The sequence below is a fragment of the Hyaena hyaena genome, unplaced genomic scaffold, assembly GCF_003009895.1.
Source record: "Hyaena hyaena isolate Hyena2069 unplaced genomic scaffold, ASM300989v1 scaffold_375, whole genome shotgun sequence".
Taxonomy (NCBI): Eukaryota; Metazoa; Chordata; class Mammalia; order Carnivora; family Hyaenidae; genus Hyaena; species Hyaena hyaena.
Genome location: NW_024081006.1, coordinates 1,070,064 through 1,086,949, shown reverse-complemented (window position 1 = coordinate 1,086,949; position 16,886 = coordinate 1,070,064). Strand labels below are relative to the sequence as shown.

The 16,886-nt window shown below is 38.2% G+C and overlaps 1 protein-coding gene across 6 annotated transcripts in view; it reads left to right on the top strand.

Annotated features, from left to right (window-relative positions):
* The window catches only part of TBC1D5 (TBC1 domain family member 5), a 540,103-nt gene that overhangs the window by 419,143 nt on the left and 104,074 nt on the right, over window positions 1-16,886 (top strand). For all 6 annotated transcript variants that reach the window (XM_039250589.1, XM_039250592.1, XM_039250590.1 and 3 more), the window contains one exon: window positions 1,846-1,952. In XM_039250589.1, coding sequence (XP_039106520.1) covers window positions 1,846-1,952 — 107 coding nt within the window. The remainder of the gene's footprint in view (window positions 1-1,845; window positions 1,953-16,886) is intronic.

Sequence of the window (16,886 nt, the reverse complement as noted above, 5' to 3'; positions counted from 1 at the left end):
TTGTCATCTTAGCGGTAGTCATAGTTTTAACTGCTGCTTGTTACACATCTGCCCTTCTTCACTTTAATTTTCCTTAGAGTAAGGACTGTGTTTTGTTTGTTTCTGCATCCCTGCCCAACATGGGGCTTGTCATGGATTAGGCACTCAATGAATAACTATTGGATTGAATAAAGCAGGCAGATAATTTTTTTTAAATCAAGATGTTGTATTCCAAATTACTGCATTTAAGCTTGGAGAAGTTTCCCTCAACAGGTTTTGAGCAGCTGCTATAAACCACCCATACACATTATGTACTTTAACCTTAAGGCAACTTTATGAAAGGTTCATATGATGTCCCAGAATTCATCTTTGAGTCCTGAGCCCAGAACTGTTTCCACAAAACTCTCGTGCCTCTCTTACAAAGTATACAAGAATTCTTCCCGGGTCATTATATACGAGTATATAATCATTATAATATTTGGGTAAGTATGAACTATAAAATGAATTGATTACTTAAGTTTTATTTGTTTGTTAGAGCTCACAGAAAACTGTACATGGGAGTGTTATACTGTTCTCAGTCTACTAGCTTTTTGAATTCTAGAGAAAAAAAGGATAACAGGTAACTGAATGTGAATATGACAAAATGAACGAATAAGGAAAGAGTAGTCTGAACAGATATAGAAAGGGTAGGATAAGTGAGTGCTTTACAAATGAAAGCAGATGTATGAAATTACAAGCTGTCAGATCAGCAACGGAAATGAAGATGATAAAGTGGTTCCTTACATAGATTATAATTATTCATTTTGCCCAGTCCTGTCTCCTTTCCCCATAATGTTCATGGGAAGGGGGAGGGTGTGAGAAGCTGTTGCAAAAACTGGTCCTTAACAAAAGAAGAAAAAAAATCTAAGAATCAAGGGTATTTCTGATCACAAACAATTGTTTATTTTGTGATTTATGCTGTTTCTATAGAATCACAGTTGTTTTCCTATGGAATAATTTTCAACTGCTCGTTCTGATTAATGAAAAGGATTCAGTTGCAATAACAGGAAGTTGTAACTGTAAAGTTTCTTCACAATCAATGCTGTGGAGGCATTCAGTGTGGCTTACCAAACAAGTGTCGTTAATGGGCACGACTGTGACAGCAGTGGCAGATGGATTGCCAAGAAATGAAGTAGTTTACATAGACCTGCCTGAAAAGATGTGTTTAATAATTGCACCCATAATTAGGTTGATTTGGGAAAAAAAACTAAATGACAGTCTAAGGAACACAGTTAGGCTTGTCTTTGAAGATTTTGACATCTTTCCTCCAAGAAATGCTGCATAGATACTCTACCTAAATTTCTTGCTACCTTTGGAAAAATAATTGGAAGAAATTAGATTTTTTTAAACTTAGAATTATGTAATATTTATATATAAAAGAATAAATGTAACATGTAACTCTGGAAGCATAATTAAGGTAAATACTATTTTATGAGAATTTTAAACTGGTTCTTTCCCATTCATCAGATTTTTGTTACTAATTTCTAAGCAGCAAAACTAGAGACATTTAAACACAGACATATAAATGGCAATAAATATGCATGCTTCTGAGAGTTTATTTATATTGCAAGCATACACATCTCTATATCTGAGCCTCTTGTTCCAACACCCCCTGAGGATAAGTAGTAGATATTAGATTGCAGTTAACAGTACAGTGTGCTGCTTAAAGGCCATTTGGTAAAGATCCCTTCTCCCCATTTCCTTTTATCAAATTAATTGAGTTATTGGTTTGCTTTCTTTGCATCTAAGTTGTTATTTTTTTAGTCTCAAGTAATGCAAACATCTTAAACAGTATTGCTTCTGAATTTTTTTTTTCTTCCTATTTAGTGATCTCTAGTAACTACCAGACCTGTCTTGGCCTTCTGATGCATTACCCACTAATTGGGGATGTACACTCACTGATTCTTAAGGCTCTGTTCCTTCGAGATCCAAAGGTAAGCTTTCCAAATAGAGTATGCACAAGTTTAAGTTGGGTGAAAAATTTGTTTTTCAACACAGCTCTAAGAATTCCTAATGGGGAAGTTGTCTAATGACAGAGGAGTTGCCTAATGAAAGAATTTGTCTAGAGTTGGAGACAAAACTCGCATATCTCACTGGCTAGCGACTTAGCAGGTAAAGTAAGTGGACGTTGCCCTGGGAAACCGGAACACATATCTCTTGTCCCTCAGAAGGTTCTTCTGCCCTCCTCCTTCCTCATAACTCAAGGAATAGTTGAGCAACTATTTCTCCTTATAGCCACACTTCATTGTCATTGGTGCTCCTCACAGGGACTGATATAGAGCCTCAGGGGTCGTGTGTTCATTAGAGCTAGAAAAAGGACTCTTTCTGTTAGAGTTTATGATACAATGAAATCATTTCATATTATGAATATGTATCTTTTATTTTGTGGGTGAAGAGTAACCTATTAAAATAAAGACTTAAACAGACTTTAATGCTGATTTCTCTATTTGAACTTAAAGCAAGCCACCAAGATTTTCTTTACACTTCAGAGAAAAAGTGTGCTCTTTTACAACTAATGTTATATTTCTTGAAAATAAGAACATTTAATGATCTAAAAAAATCTGTGAATCCTTGATGCTTTTGAGCCAAACAAAAATATTGGATGAAGTATCAGAGAGAGAGCTTCAAACACGAGTAAGAGAATGCCAGGCATTGGGTGGTAATCCCAGCCTTTGGCTCTTTGGCAGAATTCCCAACAGTCATGTTGGCAGTTGTCGAACTGTCTTTGAGTCAGTCTGTCTGTGGATCCATTGCCAAAGCTCTGTCTGATCGACTTGGGCCTCCAAGTTTAACGTAAATTTTAATTCTAAAGGATTTCTGCTTTTTCCTGGGCTGTTGACTTCAATATTTGAGTATAACCTCTATTTATTCTTTGATAGATTTAAGATTTTATTTCCTTGTGCCTATGTCCATTTGCTACAAAAATATGCAATTTTACATCATTTCTCCTATGCAAAATTTCATTAAGTGTCAAAAATATAATCCATCATTTCTCTGATACCTAAGATAGCATATGTATACACACACACACACACACATACACACACACACACATATTTTTTTCTGGTAAGGCTCAGGAGTCTGATGATAAAATCAAAATTTCCATATCTTATGTATTTTTCTATAGAAATAACAATAATTATGAAAAATCTCTAAAAGGAATAAAGAATGAGGTTTCTGGTCAATGAGGTATATGAGTTTTTGTCTGTAAACTTAAAGGTAAACTCTATCAGTTCAGCATTAGGAATTCTTAGAATCATACAGAGTGGGGAAAAAAACTGCTAAAATAACTATCTGAATTCTCTGCTTATATGATTTGTTTGGTTTTACTGAAGGGAGAAGTGAATATGTTATCTAAACCTATTGATCTTGGTCATTTTCCCTTAGCTAAATATGGCTGATCTTGCTATGAATCATCCAGTCTTCTCGTTGCAGAATTCTGTATAATAAATCAGTCAGTGTTATTAATGGAATCTGTGATTTTTAATAGTGTACTTTTTATCTCAAAGATTATGTACACAATATAAGAGTATAATGAAACCAAGTCTATAAGCATTATAAAATATATTCTCTCCAAGGATTAGGAGAAGAAAACAATAACAAGTATCTTAAAAAAAAAATAAGTATTCCATTCCCCACTTGTACACTCAGAGTCTTACTAAGTAAAACCATTATCAAGATAATGGTCCAAAATGTAGGATCTTAAATTGGTATTTCTGAGACAGAGGAAATTGGTCAGGAGGAAGGAGTCATGTTTAAAAGGCTATTGAGAATAAGTTTATAGAATGATGATATCTACAGGAAAGATGAAGAAAGCTGTATAGTATTAAGGGGCTTTCACAAGGCTAACCCAGCAAGGTGATAGTTTTAGTCAAGAAGGAAGGAGACTGAATTAGGAATCAGGATACTGAGTCAAATCTTGATTCTGCCCAACAGCTCTTCCTGTGATTTGGGGAAATTCGTGCTTGCTGTCTTGGTCTTCTCTTTAGGGATTAAATTAAGTTGTCTCTAATGACCTGCTCAGCCAGAGCTCCTATGTCCACAAAGCACTGACTTATAATCATTTAATAAGGTCTATAAGCAATCTAGGGGGCACCTGGATGGCTCAGTCACTTAAGCGTCCAACTCTTGATTTCAGCTCTGGTAATGATCTCATGGTTCATGAGTTTGAGCCCCAGGTTGGGCTGGAACAGAGCCTGCTTGGGATTCTTTCTCCCTTTCTCACTGCCCCTCTTTCAAAATGAATAAATAAACTTAAAAAAAAAAATTAAAGATCCAATCCAGTGCTACAAAGGTTCAAATAAAACACACACACACACACACACAGCACAGCAAGTTTATATGTAGCACAGAAATCCACAATGGACAGAGTTTTCAGTGTAGTAATGTCAATTATAAAATAATATAGGAGGCCATTTACACTGAGGGGGAAGAAAAAGAGGAAAAGGTAATGCTAGTACCCTGCCCATATCCTCTAAAAATCCAGACATCAGAGTGCTTAATTTTTTTCTATTCATTAATAACAATGAAACACTTAAAAATACTAGGATCATTCCCAATTCAAGTAGATCAGAGTAAATATATAAACACCCGAGTCTCTGTGAAGCGAACTAGTAGAAGGATGAGATTTGAGGCCTGAAAGTTCATTTTCCCATAGCCCAGTTCTTTGTGACCGTAGTGTTGAGTGCTGCTGACAGACTCAGTAAAATAAAAATAAACAAGGAACTCTGAGCCCCCCAAGTTCACTGCCAGCTTCAGAAAAGTACTTTGTCCTGCTGCTTCTCCCTAAGTCCCAGTGGAGATTGCTCACTTGAGAACAGACTCTGAAACTAGAGGATGAGACACTGAGCTTTAATTGTTTTATATGAGATGTAGGCTTTACTGTGAAAAGATTTCTCATTTGAACAGACTGAAATAATGGGGTTGTAAACTGTAATAATAGGCTCATACTCCTTCACGGTTTCCAAACACTTCAGTGTGCTTACTTTGGTCCTTATACCAAGCTATGAGGTAGGCAAAGCAGGTTACCTTTCTTCATTCTTTTTCAGTGCAGACAGATTAAGGTTATGTGACTTTCCCAAGGCCAAAAACTTGTAAGATTCCAAGCTAGCTAGAATGGCCCCATGACCCTTGGATGTATCCATCGTCTCCTGAGATTCCCAGCAAACCTCCTGCCTCCTCCAGGAAGCTGTTCTCAGGCTCAGATAGGATATGTTTTCCCCTGTGTGTCCCTGTAAGCACCTTATATTTTAGCTATTATTTATTGCATCCATTATTCCTTCTTATGATCCTACTCACTTTTTAGCATTTAGCTTTGTGTCCTGCAGTGGTTGGTTTTCTTTTTTTTTTTTTTTTTAATTTATTTCTAGGAGAGAGAGCAAGACAGCGAGCAGGGGAGGGTCAGAGAGAGAGGGAGTCACAGACTGAAACAGGCTCCAGGCTCTGAGCTGGCAGTCAGCACAGAGCCCGACGCGGGGCCCGAACCCACGAACCGCGAGATCATGACCTAAGCGAAAGTTGGACGCTTAACCGACTAAGCCACCCAGGCGCCCCAGTGGTTGGTTTTCTTAATGAAAATAATGGTAGGGGCTCCTGGGTGGTTCAGTCAGATACGTGTCCGACTCTTGATTTAGGCTGATCTCAGTTTGTGAACTCTGAGTCGAGTCAGGCTCTGTGCTGACAGCACAAAGCCTGCTTGGGATCCTCTCTCTTTTTCTGTCCTTCCCTTGTTCTCGTGCACGTGCATTCTCTCTGTCTCTGTCTCTCAAGATAAATAAATAAACTTAAAAAAAAAAAAAGAAGAAGAAAATGGTAGAATTAAATTCTGACTCAACTGCTAAGCCTCTCCAGTGTACTATACTAACTCTGATCTAGGTGGATCTCACTCATCTAGCATATTTCCGGAACCCATACCCACATTCCACATAAGTCATCACCAATTGTATATTTGTCAGCTGTCATTCTTATCCAGATGGTGAATGAACCCTACAACTTGAACTTAAAGGGCATCTAGCTCCTTGATTTGCTGTGTGTGAGAATTGTTTGAAAACCTATTAACACCGTCATATGTTACAGAACAAAAAAGACATAACAAAGAATCTAGTCAGTAACCTCACTTAGACTGTCAGAATTTCAGAAATGCAAAGAACCTAGAGATCTAATCCAGCTCCTGTGTCTGTTGATGAACAAACTGAGGATCAAGGTGAAGTTAAGAGAAGCATTTAATAAAGCTTGTCAGGGGCAGAGCCAGCAATTGAACCCAGGTCTTCCAACCACCTTTCCACACAGGAGCTACAGTTTTAAAAATAGTAGAATCCTATTTACTAATATTTGTTATGAATATTATTTAATTTGTAATCGACATTTAATTTGCATCTGTAGTAAGTGAAACTGCCATGTAAATAAGTGGACCTAGAACTATTTGAAAATTTTCTTAAATGTATACAATATAAAGGCTAGACGTCAAATAGTTGTTTATAGGCTCCTATACTCTGTTCACTGTAAATACGGTTCCTATACTTCGCTCTTCAGGTCATGATCCTAGTTCCCTTTTTCTTGTCTTTATCGTATTAGAACCACTGAGCAGATTTCCAAAAACAATCCACTAAATGAAGTAGAGGGATAGAAGGAGGACAGTCTGAAAAATATGAAGTGATTAAAAAACATTGTTCTAACTAGTTGTTCAAATTCAAAAAAAAATTTTAAAACCCAATTAGAAACAAAAGTCATAGAAAATGTGAACATATTGTGTTCCTTAAATAACCAGATGTTCTCTCCTTCCTGAAGGCAGTAAGGGCTAGGAATAAAAGGTTTAAAACTATTGTTTTAAGTTAACTGTGAATTTTGCAAATCTGTTTTTACCCTTTAGCAAATAAAATTCTAATACGGAAACATAAGCAAAGTAATTTTCATTTTTCGGTGCTCTCTTATTTGTGTTGTGTGCTGAAGTGTTAACCTTATCACAAAGACTTATTACAAATGAAATACAGTACATGGATTAACATTTTAGATTTTGCAGTAAGAATTTGACAGCTACTGTTTGTTTTGAGGACTAGAATATTCCCCCAAAAATATTTCTGGTAAGTTTGCAAGCAACCCTTTTAGCAGTGCCTGTTGTTGTGTATGGAAGAAAATTGCTAGAAATAAGACAATTTAATTTCATAGTCATTCCTTTGTACACAGAAACATACTATAAAAAAACAGTGTACAATGTTTTTATGCTTGGCCAGTTCTATTTTGGCTTTTCACTTGGAGTTCTATTAAATTTTGCCTTTTCAAATTATAAAAAGTCTCTTCAGATTTCAGATTTTATGCACACAATAGATTTTTACTCTTTTAATTCCAAAAATCCCCACTGTAGATGTAACTTTTTAAAAATATCAAATGACTTTGGGGGTGCCTGGGTGGCTTAGTCGGTTAAGCGTCCGACTTTTGCTTAGGTCTTGATCTCGCGGTTCGTGGGTTCGAGCCCCGCGTCGGGCTCTGTGCTGACTGCCAGCTCAGAGCCTGGAGCCTGTTTCAGTCTGTGACTCCCTCTCTCTCTGACCCTCCCCTGCTCACGCTGTCTCTCTCTCTCTCCTAGAAATAAATAAAAAACATTAAAAAAAAATTAAAAAAAAAATCAAATGACTTTGGTAAAATGTCATCTATGAGAATCGAAAAATGGTGAATGGATCCAGGCCTACCAGTCAAGTGACGATGCTGGAAAATGTGCATTACAGTAATGGCATTGTAATGGGTTTTTTCTCTGAGCAATAAAGAACCTAAAAATCACATACACTGACTCTTTGAAGAGAGCTCACAGTATCTATTTATTTACTTTTCATGATGTTCCCATCAGAGGTTCTGTTCGGATTTTCCAGTATTAGTTTTTAATCTGATTTTCTGTTGCAGAAAGAACGCCACTACTGTTTTCTTTATCTCCTCCCTCACCCCCTCCGAAAAGCTGGAGCATTTCTCTGAAAACTGCCATTCTTTGAGAACCATTTGTTTTTGTGTTTCCTCTGTTAGCGCTCCTCACTCTGAGTGGTTGGTTGGTTTGTTTTCCCTTTGTACCGGAGCTGTGTAACTTCATGTCATTCTCTTTTTATCATTAGATTACAACCAATTGGGTGTTTATCATTAATATTTAGGAATTAGTGATTAATCAGGTATACTTTCACATTTAATCAGAAACATCCTTTTTTGATACAGACTAGCATTGAATAAACCTTAAATTTTACTTCTGAAGTAAGTTGGTGGCTATCAAAAATCAATAAAGAAAGTAATCTGAAAATCTTTATTAAACCAGAATTTGAAATTCGTTATTTATTGTGTTCAGACATTTCATAATGTAGAATTGTGTTTCTCAAAAAAACTTGTTAAGGGTTGCCTACGGGCCTCAAATAATTTTGAATCTGTTTTATAAAAATATTTTGAATTCATTAATTGATTCAAAAAATCAGTTTTTATTGTGTACTATCTAGAATTCAGCAGGCATTGTTTAGATCCTGGTCAATAGAGATAGATGTAGATATTTAGATATAGGTGAAAGATGTGGCCTTTATCATAATACACAAAAGAACAAGAAAGGACTCAAATTGTCATGTGTTACAAAGGTCACAAATAGGGTGTCATTTAAATAAAGGGAGGAGAAAAATATCTGGGCTGAGTGAAGACCTAATTTATGTAGGTTGGTCAAAAGGCCCTCTCTTAGTAGATACCATTTTCAGGTGAGAACTAATGGAGGAAAAGGAATCAGCCAGACATAGAATACAGGGAAGACCTGTCCCCTCCAGACAGGAGAACAGCAAACACAGACTCCAGAGTGAAAAAAGAGCTAAGACTGGTTATGGAACTGAAAGAAGACCAGGAGGACTAGAGCCGGGAGCGGGGGGAGGGGGTGGTGTGCCTGAGACGGTGGATGAGCCAGGGAGGCCTTTATTACTTTGTTCTTCCTGTGCAATTTTACATACTGATATATAGTAAAATCACTTTTAAGGTCACATTTTGCAACTCCATAAAGATTGCTAGATTTGTGATGATTGTCCCTCATGTTTAAGATATCCTCTCATGACTCTTGAATGCTGACAAAAACTGAGGACGGATGGATGTGGGGGGGAGGGGGGAGGGGCATGGAGGAGGGCACTTGTGGGGATGAGCACTGGGTGTTATGTGGAAACTAATTTGACAATAAACTATTTGTAAAAAAAAAAAAAATAAAAAAAAAAAAAGATATCCTCTCATTATACTGCTCTTACTCTCAGCCAGTTCTAAGAACTCTCCGTAAATGAGTTCCTCACTTGGTAAAGCACATTCACTTATTTAGACCTCTAGACTGTCACATGGCTCTGACCAGTAGGTCATTGCTTGATTTAGGAAGACTGGCCAGAACCGTGAACATATATTATTTTTATCTTTTAAAAACTATCTTGGCTTCCTTCCATAAATACCAGTCTCAGTCAGTTTTGCTTTCATTACGTCAGTATTATGCTCCGTTGTATAATTCGACCAGTCTTTTTCACCTACCAAGATGAGAGCTCTGCTAGGTCATTTCCTAGATTAGATTTCCGACAGCACTACTGGGGTGGCAGCCGCATGAGGGAAGCAGAGAACCCAGGTTCCACTTCTGTCACAGCCTGCTGTATTTATTGGGCGACTCCTTCTCCTGAACTGTAGAATGAAGAGGCTAGACCATGTAATCTCAGTACACCCTTCTGGATCTATTTTAGCAAGATGCAATTCAACGGATACATTTTGTAATTACTGTGGGCAGAGAATGAGAATTGGTCTACAGGGTTAGGACATAGTCCCTTATAGATGTAAACGACTAATGGTTATGAAAGGTAACATGAGTGAGAGTATTGCAGGAAAAATAGCTACTTTGGACTTGCAGGGTCAGAAAGACTTCCATTTGGAAGAGGATTCTAACTGGGCCTTGGAGAATTTTCTTGGGAGATGTTACTCCCATAACACAGCATAAGCGAAGCTCCTAAGAGTTACTGAAGGAAGTTCCCAGGTTGGGCTTGGCAGTTCTGTGTCCACAGTCACTCGGTGACTCAGGGATGTCACGAATGACACTGTCCCCTCTTAATACTATATTAGCAGACACATTTTTAAAAGTCCATGAAATATGTCTTCTATTTGGCATTAGTTTATATAGTATTGCAACTTGTGTGCTACTATTCAGCATAAATAAATGTTATGTATTTAAGTGAAAAGTCAATGTGAAAAGGATTGTATCCCAATGATTTTTACTGGATTTATTGGCTATAAACAATCACTTTGTACCAATGATATTTGCTCAAAATAGGCAAGTCTTTGTTTCAATATTTAAAGGCATTCTTGGGAAGCTTAGTGATTTTTATTTTCGATGGCTGTAGAGAGCTATGAAGCTTTGTGGCAAAGATTGCTCTGCGTGTTTTAGAGACGAAGGTCTCTTCTCTGAAACAACCAATTAGCTGGTGATTTACTTTCCCTCCAATAACTAAAGAAGAGGCTAGAATCCATGGTTAATTCTGTTCTGATTAACAGTAAAGAAACAAAACCTACAAACCATCCCCCTGATTTTTATTTGATATCTTACAAGTAAGGCAAACCTGGGTTTGGGGTGGGGGGTTATTTTAAATAGATTACTTAAGCTTTATCAGCTAGTAATGCTGGATATGTATGTTTAGAAAGGCATGTGAGGCCCCAGATGTAAAAGCATTAGAGTATTACATAGCACGTTACAGTTACAGTCTGTGCTGTGTCCCTGAGGCCAGGGAATGAAGTGTCTGCCCTGCTTCACTGCTGACCTGCCGTTTTACCCCGAGAGAAAGGATTTAACCTTTTGCTGCCTTAGATTCAGGTTCATTAATTGTTTTTTAAAACGGGATAGGTGACTGGTGAGGCTTTAATTAGCCTATAATCTCTAAAAGTCATTTGCAGCTCTGAGTGTTGTGAGAATCTAATCACTTATTCTCCTTATTGTATATGAAGTAGCTTATTCAAAAAGAAAAGACACTGCTTTGAGGTGTATCTATGTTGTCTTACTGTTACAATTTGAAGAAATTCAAAGTTCTGGATCACAGAGTCTGACAAAAAGACTATAAACTTGAAACTGACAAAATAGAAAAAAAAGAATTCTCTTTAAGTAGTTATGACCACAGTAAATATTTTATATGCCCCTTAAGCATAATAGCTCAGTAAATATATTATTGCTAATTAAAATTATTAAGTATATTGGGGCACCTGGGTGGCTCAGTCAGTTGAGCATCCGACTTTGGCTCAGGTCATGATCTCACAGCTTCTGAGTTTGAGCCCCATGCTGGGCCCGGTGCTGACAGCTCAGAGCCTGGAGCCTGCTTCAGATTCGGTGTCTCCCTTTCTCTCTCTGCCCCTCTCCTACTCGCTCTCTCAAAAATAAATAAAAGTATGTAAAATTTTTTTAAATTATTAAATATATTGATTTTATAGGAGTAAAAGTCAATACATTCAAGTAGCAAACTGCATAACCATAATCAATTAACTTTGTTTTATTTAAATACTTTAGACAAGAAATTATATCTGTTTCAAAAACAAAACAAAATCACAAAAAGTTTTTTCACGGAGGATTTTTAAGTATATGTCATCATTTGTGTGGTGACCGTAGTGGGAAATGGAAGGAGGTTTGCAGGTGTACGGAAGTGGCAGTGCCGCTCAGGGGAGCCTGGAGCCGCCACCACATGTGCAGGGCTGGCCCCGTGGCTCCTCCAGGAGAGGCCAGCTTGGCTCTGGGGGGTCTCACTGTAGCATTTGATGTGTGAGTAAGGTCCTCATCTGCTATTAATGACATTTTCCAGAGCTCTTCATATGCTTTGGAATAGCTCTTTATTTACTTGGTGGTTTTTAAAGAGGTTTCAAAGAGGAACTTCATAGTTTGATTTCTTCACATCATTTCTTTCCTCCAGAATGTATTTGTATTCATTTAGCCAAAATTCACTGAGCTCCTTCCGGATACCAATAGCATCTAAAATGTCTCAGGAATCTTGGTTGAATCATGTAAGAAGGATAAACAGGATTTGTGGCAGGTGGAAGGAATCTGCACTTGGTTGATTCTCTCACCTCCTTTAAGTCTTTGCTAAGGTCCAGTCTTCTCAGTGGGACCTCCCCTGATCACCCTGCGACTGCCTTGTCCCCACTTCCTGCTACACCAGCGCTCCTCTTGCCGTTACCCTGCCCTACTTTTCTTTTCCATAGCAATTATCACCTTCTGTCATAGTTGATAATTTATTTATACGTTATGTTATTTTTGATTTTCTGTCTTCTCCTGCTAATCTATCAACTCCATGACAGAAGTGTGTTTAATTTGTTTTATATTCTGTTACCCAAGTACCTACAAGAAGAGGTGGATGTGTGATGAGTGAAGGGATGAAAGAGTAAATGAACGTGTGGTGACTAATAACCCCCAACCAAACCCTCGAGCACTCTGCCAGCAGAGAAATTACGCTCTTGAGTGCAGTTCAGTTTAGCAAGTGCTTATTGCTTCCCGTGCCAGGTCCTGGGAATAGAATGAATTAGGGAGACCTGGTCCCCTCAGCACAAGGCTTGCGAGTTAATGCAGTGGATCTTAAGGTGTGGTGGGCCAAAGAAGCCCCTGCCGGATCTTGTTATAAATTCATACTCCCAGACATTCGGGGGTAGATAGATGGCTCTGTGGTAGGATCCAGAACTCTGCGTCTGTAGCTGTTGCGAAACTGGTGAGCCGTGGACAACACCCTAAGAAACAGACACCAGATTGAGAAAAAAGTAATGGCACAAACTGAAAGCCAAACATTTAAACACAGCAGACTGGCTCTAAACTAGTGGTTTCCAAAGTGCAATATGTGCGTATGCAGTGACTACACAAAGATAATCCCATGGAGTATAGAAAGAAACTAATGAAACTTCTATTTATATTCATTTTTCTAAAAAAAGAAAGGTGGTGGAGGGGCGCCTGGATGGCTCAGTCGGTTAAGCATCTGACTCTTGATTTCGGCTCAGGTCATGATCTTGCAGTCATGGGTTTAAGCCTCACATCGGGCTCTGTGCTGACAGTGCAGAGCCTGCTTGGGATTCTCTCTCCCCCTCTCTCTCTGCCCCTCCCCTGCTCGCATTCCCTCTCTCTCTAAATAAATATTTTTAAACATACGTTTAAAATGTTTTAAATTTAAAAAAAATAAAAACTGAACTTTACTTTTTAATTACAAATTAATATTCTTGGCTTCAAAGACCTATGTGTCAGCCAGTCACATAACACCTGTGAGGTCTCCTAAAGGAAGAGGGGACGTTTCCACACAAAGGCATTGACAGTGGCCTACTGTGCTCTTTCTTTGCTTCTACCACCTTATACCTCACTGCCCATTTCCAAATGCCCAGTGAAGGGGATTTATGAGTTGTGTTATCTTAAATAATGACATATTTACAATACCAAAGAGATGTCAGGGACCATGGACATCTGTTGTGGGTTAACTAGGTATCCTCTACTAACATAGTTAAGAGTTGCCAAATGTAATTCCTTTTTGGAAAAAAAAATTAAACCTACTTTAAATTTGCTTACCTCTGTTGTGACAAGTAGCTGTCCGTAATATGTTACCATGCAAATATTTTTGAAAAAGTAAATGTAATTTGTCTCTTCAAATTAAGATTCAAGGTAATGGTGACGTTTTAATCATGAGAGAAAATGGGAGCTTTTTCAAAGAAATTCATACTAGAACATTTTAAATGTGAATATTTGGAAATGTTTCATCCATTTGTGATGTTCTTGCCAAAGACGATTTAAGCGTATCACTTATTTAAAACTCTCAAGGTGCGCTAAAAAGTTGTGGAAGCAGAATTTTCTAAGTTGGTTACTAATATCCCAAATGAAGAGATGAAGTCAGGTTTGAATCTTTTTTAAAATCCTCCGATTAAATTTTAAGAAGAGATGTACGATGGTTAATTTTATGTCATACTGACTGGGCTAAGGAATACCCAGATAGCTGTAAAACATTATTTCTGAGTGTGTCTGTGAGGTATTTCCAGAAGAGGTTAACATTTGAGCCAGCAGACTAAGTAAAGAAGATTTTTCCGTCACCAGTGTAGACAGGCATCATCCAATCCCTTGAGAGCCCAAATAGAACTAAAAGGTGGGAAAGGGCAGACTCCTAAGCAGGGACATCTGCCTTCTCCCCCCTTGGGACAGCTAAGCTCCTGTTTCTTGGGCTTCGGGATTCCAGCACTTACCAGCATGTCACCCCTGCCTTTCTCTGACCTCCTCCCAGCTCATCCACCTATACTTTCCTCTTTCCACCCTCACTCATTACACCCCAGTTCTCAGACCTGGGAACTTGGACTTCTGAATTGTATACCACTGGCTTTCTTGGTTTTCCAGCCTGCCGATGGCAGACTTTGGTTTACGTCCGCCTCAACAATCATACCAGCCAATTCACGTAATAAACCTCTTCTGTATCTGTGTCTATCCTGTTGGTTCTGTTTCTCTGGAGATCCCTAGTACAAGCTGATTAATATTAAGGAAAATAGAAATTTATTATTTTAACAAAAATGTTGGCATAACTGATGAATTGCACCGTGAATGCCATCCTTTACCAAGGGAAGCCAATGATCTCTTTCTTCCATTCAGACCTATGTCTCATGTAAAGTAGCTTGTTTTTGGAAAGGCATTGACAAAACCTGTCACAAAGCATTTAACCAAGAGTTTCAAAAAGAAGCATATTCAATCACATCAGCATATGCTAACCATGTATTTTTACGAAGAGCAAAAACTACCCTTAGAAGAAAACTATTATGAAAATTAAATATAATGCATTTCATCTCTATCTCATTGAAAAATTCTATTCATACATATATTTTCTCATGTACATAACAGATTTATACAAATAGTACATGCATATGGCTAATAAATAAATATACACGTATTGAGAGTACAAGCACCCCCATTTTAACTAGTAAAGGACTAATGAAAGTGAAAGGATCTTGGTGTAGACCAGTAGTTCCTGAAAACTGATCCAGTTGATTTTCTTTTTTTTTATATTTATTTTTGAGAGAGAGGGGCAGAGAGAAGGAGACAGAGAATCCCAAGCAGGCTCCATTTTGCCAGCACAGAGCCTGACATGGGGCTTGAACTCATGAACCACAAGATCATGACCTGAGCCACAATGAAGATCAGACACTCAACCAACTGAGCCACCCAGGTACCCCTGGTCCAGTTGATTAGAATGCTTTGCCAGGATGAGAGCCTTTAGGCTGGTTCCCAGCACATACATAGTTTTGGAGTCCGCAGAGACGCCCCCAGTAGCAGGCACAGCTTGGGAAGATAGGGCCTTACCTTTATTCATATGAATAAGTTCTCCTGAACTCCTCCAATGAAACTGGTGATTTAATGTCTTCTGTACCATTGACTTTTCACTGAGAAGTATACCTGTTCCATCCCAGTCCTCTTGCTGTGTTCTTATCACTTCGTTTCATTATTTACTTTTTGTAAATGGTACTAATAACTACAAAGGCCTTTAAAATATTCAGTTATAGGGATATGATGCATTTTGTGATTTCTTTAGAGGTAGTTGAGACTCTAGAGATCATATCATTATACCTTCATTTCTTCCTGAGCCCTTGATGAGAGTGAGACAAAATACCTAATGTCATCCAGAATTCAGTGGCATAGCCAAGACCAGTCTCCAGGCTCCTACTCCCAATCTAGAACCATCCAACAGCTTCCTTGTTGGCCTTGTTCTCCTTGCAGACTTATGGGACAGAACTTGCTCACTACTTCCACACCCACCATTTCCCCCACTTCCTTGGTGGTCACTGGGAGAATTAAGACGAGCTGTTTGATCTTGTGTAGTAAACACAGAACAATGCATTTCAACTTGATTGTCCTTCCAAGGATTCCAAGTTGTTTACTTTTGATTTCACATTTATTCATGGTCTGAATACTGAATTTGAAATTTGGTCTGTTGTTAATGAGTTTGCCAAGTCTAGGCTCCAGGTTCCTGAAGTGAAGTACCCAGTGAAAGTGATGGGGGAAATATATAAAAATAATATTAATTGCATTTCTATAATGAAAGTGATCTTTGAGTTATTTCCTTAACCATGTGGCTATAATGGCTACCACTTAGATGGAAGACAATAAGATAAAAATAAAAGTAAACCAGTTGAGAGAAGCCATTTCAAAGGGTTAAGAGTGACAGTGTGAAATGCAGAAGAAAGGGGGAGAGAGAAAGAAAGCAATTATATATGAATAAGAATAAATAAGTAGCTGATAAAAGGAAGTGACCTTGGACAATTTTCTTCTTAAAAATGGAATGTGTGCATACTATAATGCTCATTCAGTTTCATTGTTATAGTGTATTAAGGTTGACCAGCTGCTGTAACAAGTGAACCCTTATGTTTCTGTGGTTTACCATAGTAGATGTTCTTAAGTTTCACACAAGTGACAATCCATTGTTAGGCAAGGTGGGAGGGTCTCTTAGTCACATAATTCTTTTTGGACTTCTGCTAGCCCCTGTTGTTTTCATCTTCAACCTTCCAGGGTTCCCCAGGACATTGACCTCCCCAACAGGATGAGAAAAATAGCAGGAAAGATAGCCCTTGGGGGTTTTTATAGAAAGGACTCCAGGTGACATACATCACTTTTACCCACATTCCCCTGGTTGGAACTCAGTCCTTTGGCTATCTCTAACCACATACAACTTAAGAAAATATAATTGAGCCATGTGCCCAAGAAGAAGAGGAGGCAGGTTGGCCGCCAGTGGTTCCCTTTAAACTGGAAGTGCTTCTTGTTACTTTGCCTCTTCTGCTCTTTGAAGGGGCTGTCTCTAAGGGAAAAGCTAAAATCGCAGTGGAAAGCTTGTGACCTTAAATCTCACAGTCGGAGAAATCTGATTTTGTCA